Source organism: Salmo salar, chromosome 10 (genome assembly GCF_965601325.2).
Source record: "Salmo salar chromosome 10, fSalSal1, whole genome shotgun sequence".
NCBI classification, from domain to species: Eukaryota; Metazoa; Chordata; class Actinopteri; order Salmoniformes; family Salmonidae; genus Salmo; species Salmo salar.
Genome location: NC_138300.1, coordinates 47,270,001 through 47,292,533, shown reverse-complemented (window position 1 = coordinate 47,292,533; position 22,533 = coordinate 47,270,001). Strand labels below are relative to the sequence as shown.

Sequence of the window (22,533 nt, the reverse complement as noted above, 5' to 3'; positions counted from 1 at the left end):
CACACATGCGCGCACACTCACTCACAAACACACACACGCAATCACACATGCACGCACGCATGCACACACACAAACACACACACACACACATGCACACTCACTCACAAACACACACACGCAATCGCGCACAAGCAATCACACACGCACGCATGCACACACACACACACACAAACACACACACACACACACACACACACACACACACACACACACACACACACACACACTCACACACACCCTGGCGTATTACACAGAGCTAGCTAAGGCTCCCAGGGCCTTAGTCTGTACTTCCACAAGACTTAATGAGATCAATGTGAGAAAGTTACACAGCAAGGACAGAGAAGAAGACAGTGTAATTAATTAATAAACGCAGTTTACAGCCTAGTCAGCCAGTTAAAGACTCTGTTATTTACATGGGATTCCCAGTCCATTAAATGTGTTCTCTATACTGTATTAAAGGGACATTGAGATACACCGAGCGTACAAAAGGAGGACACTTTCTCTTTCCGTGACACAGACTGACCAGGTGAATCCACGTGAAAGATATGATCCCTTATTGATGTCATTTGTTAAATCCACTTCAGTCAGTGTAGATGAAGGGGAGGAGACAGGTTAAAGAAGAATTTTAAACCTGGACTGTGTAGATATGTGTGTCATTCAGAGGGTGAACGGGCAAGACAAAATATTTTAGTGCCTTTGAAAGGGGTATGGTAGTAGGTGCCAGGTGTACCAGTTTGTGTCAAGAACTGCAATGCTGCTGGGTTTTTCAACCTCAACAGTTTCCCGTGTGTATCAAGAATGGCCCACCACAAAAAAGCCAACTTGATCCAACTGTGGGAAGCATTAGAGTCAACATGGGCCAGCATCCCTGTGGAACGCTTTTGACACTTTGTAGAGTCCATGACCTTACTAATTGAGGTTGCAACTCCATGTTAGAAAGGTGTTCCTAATGTTTAGTAGACTCAGTACAGATGGGCTGAGGGAGGGGATGTTGTGTTGGTTAGATAGTTGTGGCTCTGGCTCTGCATGTGGTAGTAATAGGATTCTGTTTCCAATAGTCTTTGGGCCAGATCGGTGCGTTTTGTATGCAATGTACAGTAATTCAAGTCAGACATTTTCTCAAATGTCAGTGACGCTCCTCAGAACAATGGTGGAATACACAGAGCAGAGGTTCACCATCAAAGGGCACACTGTTGTGTATTCTCCCTACTGAGATTCATATGAGTTATGTGTGGTAGGGGACTCGATCTTCAACTCTATCTTCTGGGCCAAAACACAACAAGAAGAAAACGAGAGGTGGAAGAAACAAACTGCATATTTCTTCTGTTCTTGGAGGACGTCCAACAGTTTCATTTGGCCATGCTCCACTACATGTGTTCCACCTCTAGCCATCACAATCAATAGCCATCACAGACACGTGGAGGCCCCTGGCCTATCAGAGTCAATGAACAGAGACAGACTATGAGCTTTCTGTGCCAAGACAGGAGACAGCTCAGTATCATGGAGATAAAGCTATTGGACCTGGGCCAGAGGACTGATCGCATGGTAAACAACGCCTGAACAAGTTTTAGTGACTATCAACATGTGATGAGAATATTACGAACAGAATAGAATCAGCTTGATATGAATTATTTAAATAGCGTGCAATTATATGTGACTGGGAAGTAGAACATATCTAATCAACCAAAGAATATTATTAGAATATCAGGATATCACAAGAATATTATGACTTTGAAGTTTATACGTCTACTTAGAAACCTCCTGGCACGTCTTCTACAGTAGTGTCACGTCCTGACCAGCAGATGGAGCTGTTGTTGTAGTTTTGGGGTCAGGACGTGGCAGTCTTGTGTGTGTGATTGTTCTGTGTTGGTCTTGTGACTCCTGATCAGGAACAGCTGGGGATCGTTGTTCCTGATTGGGAGTCATATATGTAGGAGTATGTTTGTCACTTGGTTTTGTGGGTAGTTGTTTTTGCACTGCGTGTTGTGTGCCTGCAAAACTGTTCCTGTCTTATATTTTGTTTGTATTGTTAAGTGGATGCTCTACTCCTTTATTTTTATTAAAGATGAGTATTCACATACCTGCTGCGCCTTGGTCCATTTCCACAGAAGACAGCCGTTACAGAACTACCCACCACCAAAGGACCAAGCAGCGGAGAAGAGGACAGAGGCAAGTGAGGGAGGAATGTTGGAGGCAGCCCCAAGAATTTTTTAGGGGGGGGCACAAGGGCTATTTGGCGGGGCGAGATTACAGCCCCAGGCCAGCTCCCCGTACCCTTGTAGGGCAGACTGGACAGGTCCCGTGCTTTGGGGTTGGGGCTGTGGTGAGGCCTGGGATTTTCAGGCCGGTAGGCAAGGTACCAGCGCCCCGCATGTGCCAGGGCGAAGTAAGCATCGAGCCGGAAGGGGTGATGCCAACCCTGCGCTCAAGACCGCCAGTGCGCCCTTTCGGTCCGGTGTTTCCCGCCAGACGCACTAGCATGGAGGTGCGTGTCTCCAGGCTGGCACGTCCTATACCAGCCCCACGCATCAGGAGTCTAGTGTGTCAACCCAGCCTCGCCAGTCAACAGTCACCAGAGCTGCCCGCCAGTCAACAGTCGTCAGAGCTGCCCGCCAGTCAACAGTCGTCAGTGCTGCCCGCCAGTCAACCATCACCAGAGCTGCCCGCCAGTCAACAGTCGTCAGAGCTGCCCGCCAGTCAACAGTCGTCAGAGCTGCCCGCCAGTCAACAGTCGTCAGAGCTGCCCGCCAGTCAACAGTCATCGTCAGAGCTGCCCGCCAGTCAACAGTCATCGTCAGAGCTGCCCGCCAGTCAACAGTCGTCGGAGCTGCCCGCCAGTCAACAGTCGTCGGAGCTGCCCGCCAGTCAACAGTCGTCGGAGCTGCCCGCCAGTCAACAGTCGTCGGAGCTGCCCGCCAGTCAACAGTCGTCGGAGCTGCCCGCCAGTCAACAGTCGTCGGAGCTGCCCGCCAGTCAACAGTCGCCGGAGTGGCCGGACTGCGCTGAACTGCCGGAGTGGCCGGACTGCGCTGAACTGCCGGAGTGGCCGGACTGCGCTGAACTGCCGGAGTGGCCGGACTGCGCTGAACTGCCGGAGTGGCCGGACTGCGCTGAACTGCCGGAGTGGCCGGACTGCCCTGTTCTGCCGGAGTGGCCGGACTGCCCTGTTCTGCCGGAGTGGCCGGACTGCCCTGTTCTGCCGGAGTGGCCGGACTGCCCTGTTCTGCCGGAGTGGCCGGACTGCCCTGTTCTGCCGGAGTGGCCGGACTGCCCTGTTCTGCCGGAGTGGCCGGACTGCCCTGTTCTGCCAGAGTGGCCGGACTGCCCTGTTCTGCCAGAGTGGCCGGACTGCCCTGTTCTGCCAGAGTGGCCGGACTGCCCTGTTCTGCCAGAGTGGCCGGACTGCCCTGTTCTGCCAGAGTGGCCGGACTGCCCTGTTCTGCCAGAGTGGCCGGACTGCCCTGTTCTGCCAGAGTGGCCGGACTGCCCTGTTCTGCCAGAGTGGCCGGACTGCCCTGTTCTGCCAGAGTGGCCGGACTGCCCTGTTATGCCAGAGTGGCCGGACTGCCCGGTTCTGCCAGAGGTGCCCGCCTGCCCTGATCTGCCAGGGTGCCCGGCCTGTCAGGATCAGCCCGAGTGGTCCTCCTGCCCTCCGGTCCAGCCCGAGTGGCCCGCATGCCTTCCGGCCCAGCCCGAGTGGCCCGCATGCCTTCCGGCCCGGCCCGAGTGGCCCGCATGCCTTCCGGCCCGGCCCGAGTGGCCCGCATGCCTTCCGGCCCGGCCCGAGTGGCCCGCATGCCTTCCGGCCCGGCCCGAGTGGCCCGCATGCCTTCCGGCCCGGCCCGAGTGGCCCGCATGCCTTCCGGCCCGGCCCGAGTGGCCCGCATGCCTTCCGGCCCGGCCCGAGTGGCCCGCATGCTCTCCGGCCCGGCCCGAGGGGCCCGCATGCTCCCCGGCCCGGCCCGAGGGGCCCGCATGCTCCCCGGCCCGGCCCGAGGGGCCCTCCTGCCCCCCGGCCCGGCCCGAGGGGCCCTCCTGCCCCCCGGCCCGGCCCGAGGGGCCCTCCTGCCCCCCGGCCCGGCCCGAGGGGCCCTCCTGTCCTCCGGCCCGGCCCGAGGGGTCCGTCTGCCTGGCGCAGCTATCGGCTCCACCGAAGTGGGCGACGCCGAGGGTGGAGCAGGGTCCACGTCCTGCACCGGAGCCACCTCCAGGATAGGTGGGTTGGGGAGGGAGGGTGTAGCACAGTGCCGTCGTTGACGGCAGCCACCCTCCCTTCCCTCCCTTATTGTTTAGGGGTTATTGTTTATGGGTTTTGTTGGGGATTTTGTTTGTTGGTGTTTTTTCCTTGTTAGGTGCATTCCGGGGTCTGCACCTTGAGGGGGGGGTACTGTCACGTCCTGACCAGCAGATGGAGCTGTTGTTGTAGTTTTGGGGTCAGGACGTGGCAGTCTTGTGTGTGTGATTGTTCTGTGTTGGTCTTGTGACTCCTGATCAGGAACAGCTGGGGATCGTTGTTCCTGATTGGGAGTCATATATGTAGGAGTATGTTTGTCACTTGGTTTTGTGGGTAGTTGTTTTTGCACTGCGTGTTGTGTGCCTGCAAAACTGTTCCTGTCTTATATTTTGTTTGTATTGTTAAGTGGATGCTCTACTCCTTTATTTTTATTAAAGATGAGTATTCACATACCTGCTGCGCCTTGGTCCATTTCCACAGAAGACAGCCGTTACAAGTAGCTACTAAGACATATAGTACTCCTGACACCTATCCTACCTTGTTGTTTGCTGGCAGCAGCCTTCTGTCCAGGGGAGTAGAATGCAGACAGGGCACTGAGGGAGCTGACCAGCTGGCTCTGGATGGAGCTCATCTTAGACGGCCCTGACTTCCCTGCTGATTTGCCCGTTGAAGGCTTCCCCGCAGCGGGCTTCCCCTGCCTGGCTGCAAGCTTCTGGGTGCTGGGGCTGGGGGTCTCCTGCTTGTCCGGCTTCTCTTGGCTGCTACCCAGCTGGGCCCACTGCTCGTTAATCAGCCCTGTGAGGCGTGTTACTACCTGGCCTAATGCTGGGTTGGAGCCCCGACGAGGGTCCTGGGTCTGAGGCTGGGCCTGGGGCTGCACAGACTCCTTCTGACCCGGTTGAGGCTGGGTCTGGCTGGAAGAGGGGGTGGGTGCTGCTACTGGGCTCTCTGGGACTACAGGACTTTCTTTCACCACACTAACAGTGTGGACCAGGTGACAGAGACAGGGGAAAGAGACTTCTGTGACCACACTCTCTTCTGTGACCACACTCTCTTCTGTGACCACACTCTCTTCTGTGACCACATTCTCTTCTGTGACCACACTCTCTTCTGTGACCACATTCTCTTCTGTGACCACACTCTCTTCTTTGACCACACTCTCTTCTGTGACCACACTCTCTTCTGTGACCACATTCTCTTCTGTGACCACATTCTCTTCTGTGACCACACTCTCTTCTGTGACCACATTCTCTTCTGTGACCACACTCTCTTCTGTGACCACACTCTCTTCTGTGACCACACTCTCTATGACTGTACCCTCTTTGGCCGTACACTGTTTAAGCACACTTTCAGTCACTGTAATTTGTTCAACTGCATTCTCTACTACCACTTCTTGTCTCTTTGTTACCATACTTTCTGTGTCAACATTTTCTGTGACCACATTCTCTGTGACCATACTTTCTGTGTCCACACATTCTATAATTACAAAACCTTCTTCAGTTACTGCACTCTCAGTGATATCCCCATTTTTGATAGCACTTTCTGCGACATCAATTTCTGCTCCAGAAATTTCTGTGACCGCACTTTCTATGGCTGCACTTACTATAGCTGCACTTTCTATCTCTATAGCTCTATGTGGGGTATTGCTAGTCTCACCTCTGTCTCTCTCTGTCTCTGTTTGCTGGTCTGCACTCTGCGCTGCCTCTGTCTCTGTCACCTGGTCCACTGTACCCACTCTCTCTGTCTCTGTCCCCTGGTCCACGCTGTTAGCCCTGTGTCTTGCTGGTCTCACTGGACGTACAGGTGCTGTCTGTGTCTCTGTCTCTGTCAGCTGGTTCGCAGTATCCACTGTCTCTTTCCCATGGTCTACACTGACTCCTGCCTGTATTTGTGTCTCTTTACCCTGGTCCACACTGTTAGCCCTGTGTCTTGCTGGTCTCACTGGACGTACAGGTGCTGTGTCTGTCATCTGGTCCACACCGACTACTATCTGTGTCTCTGTCCCCTGGTCTAATCTGTCTCCAGGCGGCGTGTCTGTCACCTGGTTTACAGTGTCCACTTTCTCTGTCTCTGTCACCTGGTTTACAGTGTTCACTCTCTCTGTCTCTGTCCCCTGATCCACACTGTTACCCCTTGGTCTGACTGGACATGCAATAATCATCTCTGTCTCGGCCACCTGGTCCACCGCTTCCACTCTCTCCGTCTCTGTCCCCTGGTCCACACTGTTAGCTCTCTCTCTGATTAAACATATTACTATCCTCTCTGTATCAGTCCCCTGCTCCACCATATCAGCCCTCTCTGACTCTGTCCCCTGGTTTATAATGACCACGCTCTCTGTCTCTGTCCCCTGGTTTATAATGACCACTCTCTCTGTCTCTGTCCCCTGGTTTATAATGACCACTCTCTCTGACTCTGTCTGCTGGTCCACACTGGTCCTCCTACTTGTATGTCTCTCCCCACACACCTCCTCCTTTCCTTCTCTCCCTCCCTCACTTAGCTGAAGTATCCTCTCCTCCTTCATCCTGTTGTCCTCTACCTGTTGTCTGAGGAGACTGTTGGTTTCCTCCAGCTCTTCACTAGCCTGACTTAACTTAGCCTCTAGTGTTACTAGCTTAGCCTGGAGCTGTTCGATGCTGAGGAGATCCCCCTCACCACTGACTCCCTCTATCACTCCTCTCTCTGAAGGTTCTGGTGCTTTCTGTACTATAACGTCCTCTGATAGCTCTGCTGTTTTCTCTAATGGATTCACTAATGCCTCTCTTTGTAGGTCTGGTCCCTCTGATGCCTGTGCTGCTAAAAGCCTATCTGCTTCTGCTTCTTGTGCAGTACTTTTTAAGGATTTCTGTTGTGTTTCTGTCTCTGATGCAGTGCTTTCTGCTCTCCCGGTATCAACTACTGCTCCAGACCCCGGCGGCTGAGGATCAATGCTCTGAGCCGGACAGGGCGAGGCACGTTGTGGGGGGAGTGGAGCCTGGGGCTTGGTTTGGGCCTGTAGCCTGAGGATCAGATGCTCTCTCTCCTCCCTCAGTGAGCAGATCTGGGACTTGAGCTCTGGGATGGTCCTCACCATATCCTCCAGCTCTCTGACCCTCTTCAGGGCAGCGGTGATCTGCTGGTGCAGCCCCGACCGGTCCTGGGGCACAGCGCGGAATACGTTCTCAGATGAGCCGTTCTCGGTTCTCTCGTCACCGGACTCAGAGGCCTTCCTGTGAGGGATGGTAATGGGCATGCTGGACGTCCGGAGGAGGTTGGGCCTCCCCAGGGGCTTCTCGGCTGACACCCCAGCCCCTGCCTCCTCCCTGGGCCTGGCCGGGGATAAGCCACTCCCCTGCGCCCTGCTGCTCTGGCTCTGCCCCCCCGCCATACCACTGCCTCCATCACTGGCTCTAAAATCCAAGAACTGCTGGACCTCTGTGACTCTGCCCCGGGGCTTGGGTCCCAGAGTAGAGGTGGAAGACCAGGTGTCCTTGGGGGCCGATCTTGCCGCATGCCCAGGCAGGCTGAAGTTCCTGGGCAGGGTGCTGAACTTAGGAGGACCCCTGGCCTTGCGCTGGATGTGCACCCGCTTGATGGTGTTGCCTTTCTCGATGTCGTCCACATATTTGAGGAAGTCGAGGTCCAGGTGGAAGCCGTAGGGGGTCTCTACGGAGTAGGGCAGCTGCTTCTTCTGACCCCCACCTCCACACTCTCCTCCGGCCTTAGGGTAGCCATTGGCTGAAATAAGAAGAGAGGGTTTTTTAGTATTCACACTGATTCCCATGCATTCAGGAATTTGCTGTACAGTACTCTCCGACCATAGAAGAGAAAGCAAAACATGAAGCACGTCCCAGTATCCCATTAGATGATAATACACTACAACCTGTGTATGTATTTATGACCAGTATATGATAGGGTTGATAGGGATAGTATATTTATTTTTTTATTTGTATTTCTCCTTTATTTAACCAGGTAGGCAAGTTGAGAACAAGTTCTCATTTACAATTGCGACCTGGCCAAGATAAAGCAAGCAGTTTGACACATACAACAACACAGAGTTACACATGTAGTAAAACAAACATACAGCCAATACAGTCAATACAAACATATAGAGCAAATGAGGTGAGATAAGGGAGGTAAAGGCAAAAAAGGCCATGGTGACAAAGTAAATACAATATAGCAAGTAAAACGCTGGAATGGTAGATTTGCAGTGGAAGAAAGTGCAAAGTAGAAATAGAAATAGAAAGGAGCAAAATAAATAAATACAGTAGGGGAAGAGGTAGTTGTTTGGGCTAAATTATAGATGGGCTATGTACAGGTGCAGTGATCTGTGAGCTGCTCTGACAGCTGGTGCTTAAAGCTAGTGAGGGAGATAAGTGTTTCCAGTTTCAGAGATTTTTGTAGTTCGTTCCAATCATTGGCAGCAGAGAACTGGTAGGAGAGGTGGCCGAAGGAGGAATTGGCTTTGGGGGTGACCAGAGAGATATAGCTGCTGGAGTGCATGCTACGGGTGGGTGCTGCTATGGTGACCAGCGAGCTGAGATAAGGGGGAACTTTACCTAGCTTGGTCTTTTAGATGACCTGGAGCCTGTGGGTTTGGCGACGAGTATGAAGCGAGGGCCAGCCAACGAGAGTGTACAGGTCGCAGTGGTGGGTAGTATATGGAGCTTTGGTGACAAAACGGATGGCACTGTGATAGACTGCATCCAATTTACTGAGTAGGGTATTGAAGGCTATTTTGTAAATGACATCGCCGAAGTCGAGGATCTGTAGGATGGTCAGTTTTACGAGGGTATGTTTGGCAGCATGAGTGAAAGATGCTTTGTTGCAAAATAGGAAGCCAATTCTAGATTTAACTTTGGATTGGAGATGTTTGATGTGAGTCTGGAAGGAGTGTTTACAGTCTAACCAGACACCTAGGTATTTGTAGTTGTCCACATATTCTAAGTCAGAACCGTCCAGAGTAGTGATGCTGGACGGGCGGGCAGGTGCAGGCAGCGATCGGTTGAAGAGCATGCATTTAGTTTACTTGTATTTAAGAGCAGTTGGAGGCCACGGTAGGAGAGTTGTATGGCATTGAAGCTCATCTGGAGGGTTGTTAACACAGTGTCCAAAGAAGGGCCAGAAGTATACAGAATGGTGTCGTCTGCGTAGAGGTGGATCAGAGACTCATCAGGAGCAAGAGCGACATCATTGATGTATACAGAGAAAAGAGTTGGCCCAAGAATTGAACCCTGTGGCACCCCCATAGAGACTGCCAGAGGCCCGGACAACAGGCCCTCCGATTTGACACATTGAACTCTATCGGAGAAGTAGTTGGTGAACCAGGCGAGGCAATCATTTGAGAAACCAAGGCTGTTGAGTCTGCCGATGAGGATGTGGTGATCGACAGAGTTGAAAGCATTGGCCAGGTCAATGAATACAGCAGCACAGTATTGTTTCTTATCGATGGCGGTTAAGATATCGTTTAGGACCTTGAGCGTGGCTGAGGTGCACCCATGACCAGCTCTGAAACCAGATTGCATAGCGGAGAAGGTGCGGTGGGATTCGAAATGGTCGGTAATCTGTTTGTTGACTTGGCTTTCGAAGACTTTAGAAAGGCAGGGTAGGATAGTTAAAGGTCTGTAGCAGTTTGGGTCAAGAGTGTCCCCCCCTTTGAAGAGGGGGATGACAGCAGCTGCTTCCCAATCTTTGGGAATCTCACGACACAAAAGAGAGGTTGAACAGGCTAGTAACAGGAGTTGCAACAATTTCAACAGATAATTTTAGAAAGAAAGGGTCCAGATTGTCTAGCCCGGTTGATTTGTAGGGGTCCAGATTTTGCAGCTCTTTCAGAACATCAGCTGACTGGATTTGGGAGAAGGAGAAATGGGGAAGGCTTGGGCGAGTTGCTGTGGGGGGTGCAGTGCTGTTGACCGGAGTAGGGGAAGCCAGGTGGAAAGCATGGCCAGCTGTAGAAAAGTGCTTATTCAAATTCTCAATTATAGTGGATTTATCGGTGGTGACAGAGTTTCCTATCCTCAGTGCAGTGGGCAGCTGGGAGGAGGTGTTCTTATTCTCCAAGGACTTTACAGTGTCCCAGAACTTTTTGGAGTTTGTGTTGCGGGAAGCAAATTTCTGCTTGAAAAAGCTAGCCTTGGCTTTTCTAACTGCCTGTGTATATTGGTTTCAAACTTCCCTGAAAAGTTGCATATCACGGGGGCTGTTCGACCGACCCAATAGGTCCACAGACGACGCAATCGCCATCACACTGCACACTGCCCTAACCCATCTGGACAAGAGGAATACCTATGTAAGAATGCTGTTCATCGATTACAGCTCAGCATTTAACACCATAGTACCCTCCAAACTCATCATTAAGCTCGAGACCCTGGATCTCGACCCCGCCCTGTGCAACTGGGTCCTGGACTTCCTGACGGGCCACCCCCAGGTGGTGAGGGTAGGTAACAACATCTCCACCCCGCTGATCCTCAACACTGGGTCCCTACAAGGGTGCGCTCTCAGCCCTCTTCTGGACTCCCTGTTCACCCATGACTGCGTGGCCATGGACGCATCCAACTCAAGCATCAAGTTTGCAGACGACACTACAGTGGTAGGCTTGATTACCAACAATGACGAGACGGCCTACAGGGAGGAGGTGAGGGCCCTCGGAGTGTGGTGTCAGGAAAATAACCTCGCACTCAATGTCAACAAAACAAAAGAGATGATCGTGGACTTCAGGAAACAGCAGAGGGAGCAGCCCCCTATCTACATTGACAGGACAGTAGTGGAGAGGGTGGAGAGTTTTAAGTTCCTCGGCGTACACATCACGGACAAACTGAAATGGTCCACCCACACAGACATCGTAGTGAAGAAGGCGCAGCAGCGCCTCTTCAACCTCAGGAGGCTGAAGAAATTTGGCTTGTCATCAAAAACACTCACAAACTTTTACAGATGCACAATCGAGAGCATCCTGTCAGGCTGTATCACTGCCTGGTATGGCAGCTGCTCCGCCCATAACCGGAAGGCTCTCCAGAGGGTAGTGAGGTCTGCACAAAGCATCAACGGGTGCAAACTACCTGCCCTCCAGGACACCTACACCACCCGATGTCACAGGAAGGCCAAAAAGATCATCAAGGACAGCAACCACCCGAGCCACTGCCTGTTCACCCCGCTAATATCCAGAAGGCGAGGTCAGTACAGGTGCATCAAAGCTGGAACCGAGTGACTGAAAAACAGTTTCTATCTCAAGGCCATCAGACTGTTAAACAGCCATCACTAACATTGAGTGGCTGCTGCCAACATACTGACTCAACTCAAGCCACTTTAATAACGGGAAAATTTATGTAATCAATTTATCACTTGCCACTTTATATTATTTATAATAGATAATGTCTACATAACCTACATTATTCATCTCATATGTATATACTGTACGCCATACCATCTACTGCATCTTGCCATCTTGACGTAATTAGAGGTATCACTAGCCACTTTAAACAATGCCACTTTATATAATGTTTTCATAACCTACATTACTCATCTCATATGTATATACTGTACTCTATACCATCTACTGCATCTTGCCATCCTGATGTAATGTATCACTAGCCACCTTAAACAATGCTGCTTTATATGTTTTCATACCCTACAATACTCATCTCATATGTATATACTGTACTCCATACCATCTATTACATCTTGCCTATGCCGTTCGGCCATCACTCATTTATATATTTTATGTACATATTCGTATTCATTCCATTACACTTGTGTGTACAAGGTAGTTGTTGTGGAATTGGTAGATTACTTGTTAGATATTACTGCATGGTCGGAACTAGAAGCACAAGCATTTTGCTACACTTGCATTAACACCTGCTAACCATGTGATTGTGACAAATAAATTTGATTTGATGCTAATGCAGAACGCCACAGGATGTTTTTGTGTTGGTTAAGGGCAGTCAGGTCTGGAGAGAACCAAGGGCTATATCTGTTCCTGGTTCTACATTTCTTGAATGGGGCATGCTTATTTAAGATGGTGAGGAAGGCATTTTTTTTAAATAACCAGGCATCCTCTACTGACGGGATGAGGTCAATATCCTTCCAGGATACCAGGGCCAGGTCGATTAGAAAGGCCTGCTCGCTGAAGTGTTTCAGGGAGCATTTGACAGTGATGAGTGGAGGTCGTTTGACCGCTGACCCATTACGGATGCAGGCAATGAGGCAGTGATCGCTGAGATCTTGGTTGAAAACAGCAGAGGTGTATTTAGAGGGCAAGTTGGTTAGGATGATATCTATGAGGCTGCCCGTGTTTACGGCTCTGGGGTGGTACCTGGTAGGTTCATTGATAATTTGTGTGAGATTGAGGGCATCAAGCTTAGATTGTAGGATGGCTGGGGTGTTAAGCATGTCCCAGTTTATAGATGGGGGGCAATCAGTTCACATATGGTGTCCAGAGCACAGCTGGGGGCAGAGGGTGGTCTATAGCAGGCGGCAACGGTGAGACACTTGTTTTTAGAGAGGTGGATTTTTAAAAGTAGAAGTTCAAATTGTTTAGGTACAGACCTGGATAGTAGGACAGAACTCTGCAGGCTATCTCTGCAGTGGATTGCAACACCGCCCCCTTTGGCCATTCTATCTTGTCTGAAAATGTTGTCGTTAGGGATGGAGATTTCAGAGTTATTGGTGGACTTCCTAAGCCAGGATTCAGACACGGCTAGAACATACGGGTTGGTAGAGTGTGCTAAAGCAGTGAATAAAACAAACTTAGGGAGGAGGCTTCTAATGTTACCATGCATGAAACCAAGGCTATTACGGTTATAGAAGTCATCAAAAGAGAGCGCCTGGGGAATAGGAGTGGAGCTAGGCTCTGCAGGGCCTGGATTCACCTCTACATCGCCAGAGGACCAGAGGAGGAGTAGGATAAGGGTACGGCTAAAAGCTATGAGAATTGGTCGTCTATGACGTCCGGAATAGAGAGTAATAGGAGCAGGTTTCTGGGGGCGATAAAATAGCTTCAAGGTATAATGTACAGACAAAGGTATGGTAGGATGTGAATACAGTGGAGGTAAACCTAGGCATTGAGTGATGATGAGAGAGATATTGTCTCTAGAAACATCATTGAAACCAGAAGATGTCATAGCATGTGTGGGTGGTGGAACTGAAAGGTTGGATAAGGTATAATGAGCAGGGCTAGAGGCTCTACAGTGAAATAAGCCAATAAACACTAACCAGAACAGCAATGGACAAGGCATATTGACATTAAGGAGAGGCATGCTTAGCCGAGTGATCATAAGGGTCCAGTGAGATTCAGATAGCTAGCCAGACCATAGGTAGCAAGCTGGCAGAAGATGGAGGGAGGTCTGTTTGTAGCCACCTCGTGCGTTTCCGTCTGTAGATTAGTGGGGTTCCGTGTGGTAGGGGGGACTAGTCCAATTGGCAAAATAGTTATAGTTATAGTGGCCCAAGAAAATTGTCCGATAGACCTATTCAGATAGCAGCCGATAAGACAGCTAACGATTAGCGGGCCGCAGATGGGCGTTCAGGTTACGTCACGACGGAGGGGCCAGTTGGATAACTCCCTCGGGCAGATAACGTTGGTAGTCCAGTCGTGAAGGCCCGATGGGGCTCTGCATCGGCAGTAAAACGGGTCCGGATAGGTGATTGTAGCCCAGGAGTGGCTGATGGAACTCTTCAGCTGGCTAGCTAGGGGATAGGGATAGTATATGATAGAGTTGATAGGGATAGTCTATGATAGGATTGATAGGGGTAGTCTATGATAGGGTTGATAGGGATAGTCTATGATAGGGTTGATAGGGATAGTCTATGATAGGGTTGATAGGGATAGTATTTGATAGGGTTGATAGGGATAGTCTATGATAGGGTTGATAGGGATAGTCTATGATAGGGTTGATAGGGATAGTATTTGACAGGGTTGATAGGGATAGTGCACATGAATCAACATTTCAGGAAAAGTGCCTACTGTGTCTACAGCACCAGAGCTGTCAGTAATTGCGTTTCTTTCAGTTTTAGTATTACACTATTGCTACTTCGCTCTTCAACCAAGGACCAACTGAAGAGAGGAGGATATTCAGCCACAATACCATTTATTATTAAAACCAGCAACTAATGCGTTTTGGCTCGTTGCCTTCATCAGCTTGTTGCCTTACTGTTTTAGTATTCACAGTCCCCCCTATATAGATGCAGCCAGGGACAGGATGTACACTACATTACTGTGCATAAACCCTGTAAGAGTCTGGGATGTAATTATCTTTCTGTGATTAGGATGAAACACATTTACACTCATTAGTATGCAAAACTCAACTCAGCTTAGCTTTGCTGTGTCAACGTACGTTCGATTACAGGCTCAAAATGGCTAGAAACAAAGCACTTTCTTCTGAAACTTGTCAGTCTATCCTTGTTCTGAGAAATGAAGGCTATTCCATGCGAGAAATTGCCAATAAACTGAAGATCTTGTACAACGCTGTGTACAACTCCCTTCACAGAACAGCGCAAACTGTCTCTAACCAGAATAGAATGAGAAGTGGGAGGCCCCGGTGCACAACTGAGCAAGAGGACAAGTACATTTGAGTGTCTAGTTTGAGAAACAGACACCTCACAAGTCCTCAACTAGCAGCTTCATTAAATAGTACCCGCAAAACACCAGTCTCAACATCAACAGTGAAGAGGCGACTCCGGGATGCTGGCCTTCTAGGCAGAGTTCCTTTGTCCAGTGTCTATGTTCTTTTGCCCATCTTAATATTTTATTTTTATTGGCCAGTCTAAGATATGGCTTTTTCTTTGCAACTCTGCCTAGAAGGCCAGCATCCCGGAGTCGCCTCTTCACTGTTGACGTTGAGACTGGCAATTTCTCGCATGGAATAGCCTTAAGTTCTCAGAACAAGAATAGACTGACGAGTTTCAGAAGAAAGTACTTTGTTTCTGGCCATTTTGAGCCTGTAATCAAACTCACAAATGCTGATGCTCCAGATACTCAACTAGTCTAAAGAAGACCATTTTTATTGCTTCTTTAATCAGAACAACAGTTTGCAGCTGTGCTAACATAATTGCAAAAGTGTTTTCTAATGATCAATTAGCCTTTTAAAATTATAAACTTGGATTAGTTAACACAACGTGCCATTGGAACACAGGAGTGATGGTTGCTGATAATGGGCCTCTGTACGCCTATGTAAATATTCCATTAAAAATCTGCCATTTCCTGCTACAATAGTCATTTACAACATTAACAATGTCTAAACTGTATTTCTGATCAATTTTATGTTATTTTAATGGACAAAAAATGTGCTTTTCTTTATAAAACAAGGACATTTCTAAGTGACCCAAAAACCTTTCAACGGTAGTGTATGCATAATCAGACAGGCGGATAGTGTTTAGCACAGCAAGAATATTAGGAAGAGAAAACTCTTGTTCGCTACAACTTCCTCTTACCCCTGACCCTTTAATGTTTGCAGCTCTGTAAGGTGGAAGCAACATGGTGCAAGCCAGTGGAGGCTGCTGAGGGGAGGACGGCTCACAATAATGTCTGGATTGGAGCGAATGGAATGGCATCAAACACCTGGAAACTATGGAAACCATGTGTTGGATGTATTTGATACCATTCCACTGATTCCGCTGCAGCCATTATCACGAGCCCGTCCTCTCCAACCTCTTGTGCTGGAAGCTTTACCACTACACTGCTTTCTTCTCCAGAACATTCAGACATGCTATCACACAGGGGTTAGGGCAGAAGGGGATGGATTTGTGTGACTTTTAACTTACCACTTTTCCTGTCCATCGCTGTATTAGTTCAGGGTCATGGACTTCTCTGCTGTCAGAGTGGGCAACCTGGAAAAGAGAATGGAAGTCTGTGAGCAACTGAAATAACACGGAATATCAACACTGGCCAACTGTTTGTAGTACAACCTGTTTTGTTTTAAATAAGAGCTCATATTTGTTTTTGAGATAAGAAGAGCGTAGGTGAAATGACTTGTGTTGTAGCAGTGACCCGTGATAGTCTGTTTGTTGCTAATGAGAGAAACATCCTGTCCACAACCTCTCCACTGTGTCATTGTCTAAAAGAGTGAGAGAGACCCTCGGTGGCCATTAAAAATCACCACAACACTGACAAGGGCTACAGTTTCATCCAACTAATTAGGAAAATGTTCCATCTGGGTGCCATTTTGTGTGTTTTGTTCCAGTTGGAGCTGCCAAGAAACCAAAGCCCGCGGCTTTTTACGAGGGGCCTTGCATGAGGCAATTGGGATGGAAAAATCAAATCAATCAAGTCAACAAAAAACGAAAAAAACATTCTTGGTGAACAACAGGTGTAGACTAACAGTGAAGTGCTTACTTATGGACCCTTCCCAATAATGCAGAGAGGAAAATAGAAAATAATAACACAAGGAACAAAAACAACTCAGAGATTTGAGTCAAAACTTTCAGAGGTTTATGCTTTTAAATGTAATATCCAATACTACTAATAATACACAGTAAAGGCAAGGATGTTCCCAAAGCCTTCCCATGCTTTTAACCCATTTAAAATAGCATACCCTTGGGCCTACAGCAAAATATAAATCACAAAACAATTGAGCAAATAAGCACACAATTTCCATGCAAATTTGTGCCGGTAAAAAAAAAGTGATACTCAGGAGAACACGTCCTTCTCAAAGCCTGGAGCATTGTTTTAGTGAGAGTTGAAGTGTAAACTTGAACCTGGCAGACAGGAGTGAATTCCAGTGCAATAAACTACTTTATGAGTATTATAAGAGCATGCAATTCAAATCAAACCTGTACCTAATCTACTTATCTATGCTACTTATCTAATCTACTTATCTATGCTACTTATCTATTCTACTTATGCAATGCTACTGATCTAATCTACTAATCTATGCTACTTATGCTATGCTACTTATCTAATCTACTTATCTATGCTACTTATCTAATCTACTTATCTATGCTACTTATGCTATGCTACTTATCTATTCCACTTATCTATGTTACTTGTATCAATCTTTATGATTGCTTTCTCACCTTAAATGTGTTTTATCATCATAATGGAAGACTTGAGGCTCTTGAGCACTTTCCTGACCTTTTCTTATTACCTTCCTGCAGCTTGGTACCATCACAACCCCCTTAATAATGCACAAAGAACAAAACACCTTTGAAGCCTAAGGCAAAGAACAAATTGTAAGTGACAATCTCTACTCATTCTGCTTTGATGACTGTGGGGAGAACAGAGGAACCATCTTTCTACCCGACAACAAATGTCCTGTATCTGTGAACAATACACACTGGAATGGTGGTGCTGGGGAAAGACTGTGTGCTTAGAGTAGTGGGCTGTTTACCATCAGAGTACAGCACAGGAATATGCTACAATACACAGACACCGCATTGGATGGCAAGGCCATCGATCAAAATGACAGCCAATCCACACAGGAACCTGATCTCGGATCCATAACGACCTCTAGCGGGACTGCCTCCATAAATAAACCCCAAACAGTGACAGCAAAGCAATGTGAGATCTAGAGCAGAAGTGTCTCTGTGTTTCTATCCTGTCCAGTCATATCTCCATCCCCCCAGCCATTTACCAGTCATATCTCTATCCCTCAGCCCTTTACCAGTCATATCTCTATCCCTCAGCCCTTTACCAGTCATATCTCCATCCCCCAGCCCTTTACCAGTCATATCTCTATCCCTCAACCCTTTACCAGTCATATCTCCATCCCCCAGCCCTTTACCAGTCATATCTCCATCACCCAACCCTTTACCAGTCATATCTCCATCCCCCAGCCCTTTACCAGTCATATCTCTATCCCCCAGCCCTTTACCAGTCATATCTCCATCCCCCAGCCCTTTACCAGTCATATCTCCATCCCCCAGCCCTTTACCAGTCATATCTCCATCCCCCAGCCCTTTACCAGTCATATCTCTATCCCAAGCCCTTACCAGTCATATCTCCATCCCCCAACCCTTTACCAGTCATATCTCTATCCCCCAGCCCTTTACCAGTCATATTTCTATCCCCCAACCCTTTACCAGTCATATCTCTATCCCCCAGCCCTTTACCAGTCATATCTCCATCCCCCAACCCTTTACCAGTCATATCTCTATCCCCCAGCCCTTTACCAGTCATATCTCCATCCCCCAGCCCTTTACCAGTCATATCTCCATCCCCCAACCCTTTACCAGTCATATCTCCATCCCCCAGGCCTTTACCAGTCATATCTCCATCCCCCAGCCCTTTAGCAGTCATATCTCTATACCTCAGCCCTTTACCAGTCATATCTCCATCCCCTAGCCCTTTACCAGTCATATCTCTATCCATCACTGCTTTACCAGTCATATCTCTATCCCTCAGCCCTTTACCAGTCATATCTCCATCCCCCAGCCCTTTACCAGTCATATCTCTTTCCATAACTCCTTTACCAGTCATATCTCTATCCCTCAGCCCTTTACCAGTCATATCTCCATCCCCCAGCCCTTTACCAGTCATATCTCTTTCCATCACTCCTTTACCAGTCATATCTCCATTCCCCAGCCCTTTACCAGTCATATCTCCATCCCCAAGGCCTTTACCAGTCAGATCTCTATCCCCCAGCCCTTTACCAGTCATATCTCTATCCCCCAGCCCTTTACCAGTCATATCTCTTTCCATCACTCCTTTACCAGTCATATCTCCATCCCTCAGCCCTTTACCAGTCATATCTCCATCCCCCAGCCCTTTACCAGTCATATCTCTTTCCATCACTCCTTTACCAGTCATATCTCCATCCCCCAGCCCTTTACCAGTCATATCTCTTTCCATCACTCCTTTACCAGTCATATCTCCATCCCCCAGGCCTTTACCGGTCATATCTCCATCCCCCAGCCCTTTACCAGTCATATCTCTATCCCCCAACCCTTTACCAGTCATATCTCCATCCCCCAACCCTTTACCAGTCATATCTCCATCCCCCAGCCCTTTACCAGTCATATCTCCATCCCCCAGCCCTTTACCAGTCATATCTCCATCCCCCAGCCCTTTACCAGTCATATCTCCATCCCCCAACCCTTTACCAGTCATATCTCCATCCCCCAGCCCTTTACCAGTCATATCTCCATCCCCCAGCCCTTTACCAGTCATATTTATTTTATTTCACCTTTATTTAACCAGGTAGGCTAGTTGAGAACAAGTTCTCACTTGCAACTGCGACCTGGCCAAGATAAAGCAAAGCAGTTCGACACATACAACAACACAGAGTTACACATGGAATAAACAAACATACAATTAATAATATAGTAGAAAAATCTATAAACAGCATGTGCAAATGAGGTAAGATAAGGGAGGTAATGCAATAAATAGGCCATGGTGGCGAAATAATGACAGTATAGCAATTGAAAACTGGAATGGTAGCGTGTGCAGAAGATGAATGTGCAAGTAGAGATACTGGGGTGCAAAGGAGCAAGATAAATAAATAAATACAGTATGGGATAAGGTAGATTGGATGGGCTATTTACAGATGAGCTATGTACAGGTGCAGTGATCTGTGAGCTGCTCTGACAGCTGGTGCTTAAAGCTAGTGAGGGAGGTAAGAGTCTCCAGCTTCAGAGATTTTTGCAGTTCGTTCCAGCAGAGAACTGGAAGGAGAGGCGGCCAAAGGAAGAGTTGGCTTTGGGGGTGACCAGTGAAATATACCTGTTGGAGCGCGTGCTACGGGTGGGTGCTGCTATGGTGACCAGTGAGCTAAGGCGGGGCTTTACCTAGCAAAGACTTATAGATGACCTGGAGCCAGTGGGTTTGGCGACGAGTACGATGTGAGGGCCAGCCAACGAGAGCATACAGGTCGCAGTGGTGGGTAGTATATGGGGCTTTGGTGACAAAACGGATGGCACTGTGATAGACTGCATCCAATTTGTTGAGTAGAGTGTTGGAGGTTATTTTGTAAATGACATTGCGGAAGTCGAGGATCGGTAGGATGGTCAGTTTTACGAGGGTATGTTTGGCAGCATGAGTGAAGGATGCTTTGTTGCGAAATAGGAAGCCGATTCTAGATTTCATTTTGGATTGGAGATGTTTAATGTGAGTCTGGAAGGAGAGTTTACAGTCTAACCAGACACCTAGGTATTTGTAGTTGTCCACATATTCTAAGTCAGAACCGTCCAGAGTAGTGATGCTGGATGGGCGGGCAGGTACGGGCAGCGAAATGTTGAAGAGCATGCATTTAGTTTTACTTGCATTTAAGAGCAGTTGGAGGCCACGGAAGGAGAGTTGTATGGCATTGAAGCTCATCTGGAGGTTAGTTAACACAGTGTCCAAAGAAGAGCCAGAGGTATACAGAATGGTGTCGTCTGCGTAGAGGTGCATCAAAGACTCACCAGCTGTGAATGCGACATCATTGATGTATACAGAGGAGAGAGTCGGCCCGAGAATTGAACCCTGTGGCACCCCCATAGAGACTGCCAGAGGTCCGGACAAAAGGCCCTCCAATTTGACATACTGAACTCTATCAGAGAAGTAGTTGGTGAACCAAGCGAGGCAATCATTTGAGAAACCAAGGCTGTTGAGTCTGCCAATAAGAATGTTGTGATTGAAAAAGTCGAAAGCCTTAGCCAGGTCGATGAATACGGCTGCACCGTAATGTCTCTTATCGATGGCGGTTATGATATCGTTTAGGACCTTGAGCGTGGCTGAGGTGCACCCATGACCAGCTCTGAAACCAGATTGCATAGCGGAGAAGGTACGGTGAGATTCGAAATGGTGAGTAATCTGTTTGTTAACTTGGCTTTCAAAGACCTTAGAAAGGCAGGGTAGAATAGATATAGGTCTGTAGCAGTTTGGGTCTAGAGTGTCTCCCCCTTTGAAGAGGGGGATGACCGCGGCAGCTTTCCAATCTATGGGAATCTCAGACAATACGAAGAGAGGTTGAACAGGCTAGTAATAGGGGTAGCAACAATTTCAGCAGATCATTTTATAAAGAGAGGGTCCAGATTGTCTAGCCCGGCTGATTTGTAGAGGTCCAGATTTTGCAGCTCTTTCAGAACATCAGCTATCTGGATTTGGGTGAAGGAGAAGTGGGGTTGGCTTGGGCGAGTTGCTGTGGGGAGCGCAGGGCTGTTGACCGGGGTAGGGGTAGCCAGGTGGAAAGCATCGCCAGCCGTAGAAAAATGCTTATTGAAATTCTCAATTATTGTGGATTTATCGGTAGTGACAGTGTTTCCTAGCCTCAGTGCAGCTGGGAGGAGGTGCTGTTATTCTCCATGGACTTTACAGTGTCCCAGAACTTTTTTGAGTTTGTACTACAGGATGCACATTTCTGTTTGAAAAAGGTAGCCTTAGCTTTCCTAACTGCCTGTGTATATTTGTTCCTAACTTCCTTGAAAAGTTGCATATCACGGGGGCTATTCGATGCTAATGCAGAACGCCACAGGATGGTTCTGTGCTGGTCAAGGGCAGTCAGGTCTGGAGAGAACCAAGGGCTATATCTATTCCTGGTTCTAAATTTCTTGAATGGAACATGCTTATTTAAGATGGTGAGGAAGGCACTTTTAAAGAATAACCAGGCATCCTCTACTGACGGGATGAGGTCAATGTCCTTCCAGGATACCCCGGCCAGGTCGATTAGAAAGGCCTGTTCGCTGAAGTGTTTTAGGGAGTGTTTGACAGTGATGAGGGGTGGTCGTTTGACCGCTGACCCATTACGGATGCAGGCAATGAGGCAGTGATCGCTGAGATCTTGGTTGAAAACAGCAGAGGTGTATTTGGAGGGCAAGTTAGTTAGAATGATATCTATGAGGGTGCCCGTGTTTACGGATTTGGGGTTGTACCTGGTAGGTTCATTGATAATTTGTGTGAGATTGAGGGCATCAAGCTTAGATTGTAGGATGGCTGGGGTGTTAAGCATGTCCCAGTTTAGGTCACCTAGCAGCACGAGCTCAGAAGATAGATGGGGGGCAATCAATTCACATATGGTGTCCAGGGCACAGCTGGGGGCAGAGGGTGGTCTATAGCAAGCGACAACGGTGAGAGACTTGTTTCTGGAAAGGTGAATTTTTAGAAGTAGAAGCTAAAATTGTTTTGGTACAGACCTGGATAGTAAGACAGAACTATCTGTATATCTCTATCCCCCAGCCCTTTACCAGTTATATCTCTATCCCCCAGCCGTTTACCAGTCATATCTCCATCCCCCTTTACCAGTCATATCTCCATCCCCCTGTACCAGTCATATCTCCATCCCCCAGCCCTTTACCAGTCATATCTCCATCCCCCAGCCCTTTACCAGTCATATCTCTATCCCCCAGCCCTTTACCAGTCATATCTCCATCCCCCAGCCCTTTACCAGTCATATCTCCATCCCCCAGCCCTTTAC

General features: G+C 48.5%; 1 protein-coding gene across 4 annotated transcripts in view; it reads right to left on the bottom strand.

Annotated features, from left to right (window-relative positions):
• Positions 1–22,533, bottom strand: part of kank4 (KN motif and ankyrin repeat domains 4) — a 160,162-nt gene that overhangs the window by 59,017 nt on the left and 78,612 nt on the right. For all 4 annotated transcript variants that reach the window (XM_045687830.2, XM_045687829.2, XM_045687831.2 and 1 more), the window contains 2 exons: positions 15,968–16,033; positions 4,772–7,948 (listed from right to left, as the gene is read on the bottom strand). In XM_045687830.2, coding sequence (XP_045543786.2) covers positions 4,772–7,948; positions 15,968–15,983 — 3,193 coding nt within the window. In that variant the 5' untranslated portion in view covers positions 15,984–16,033. The remainder of the gene's footprint in view (positions 1–4,771; positions 7,949–15,967; positions 16,034–22,533) is intronic.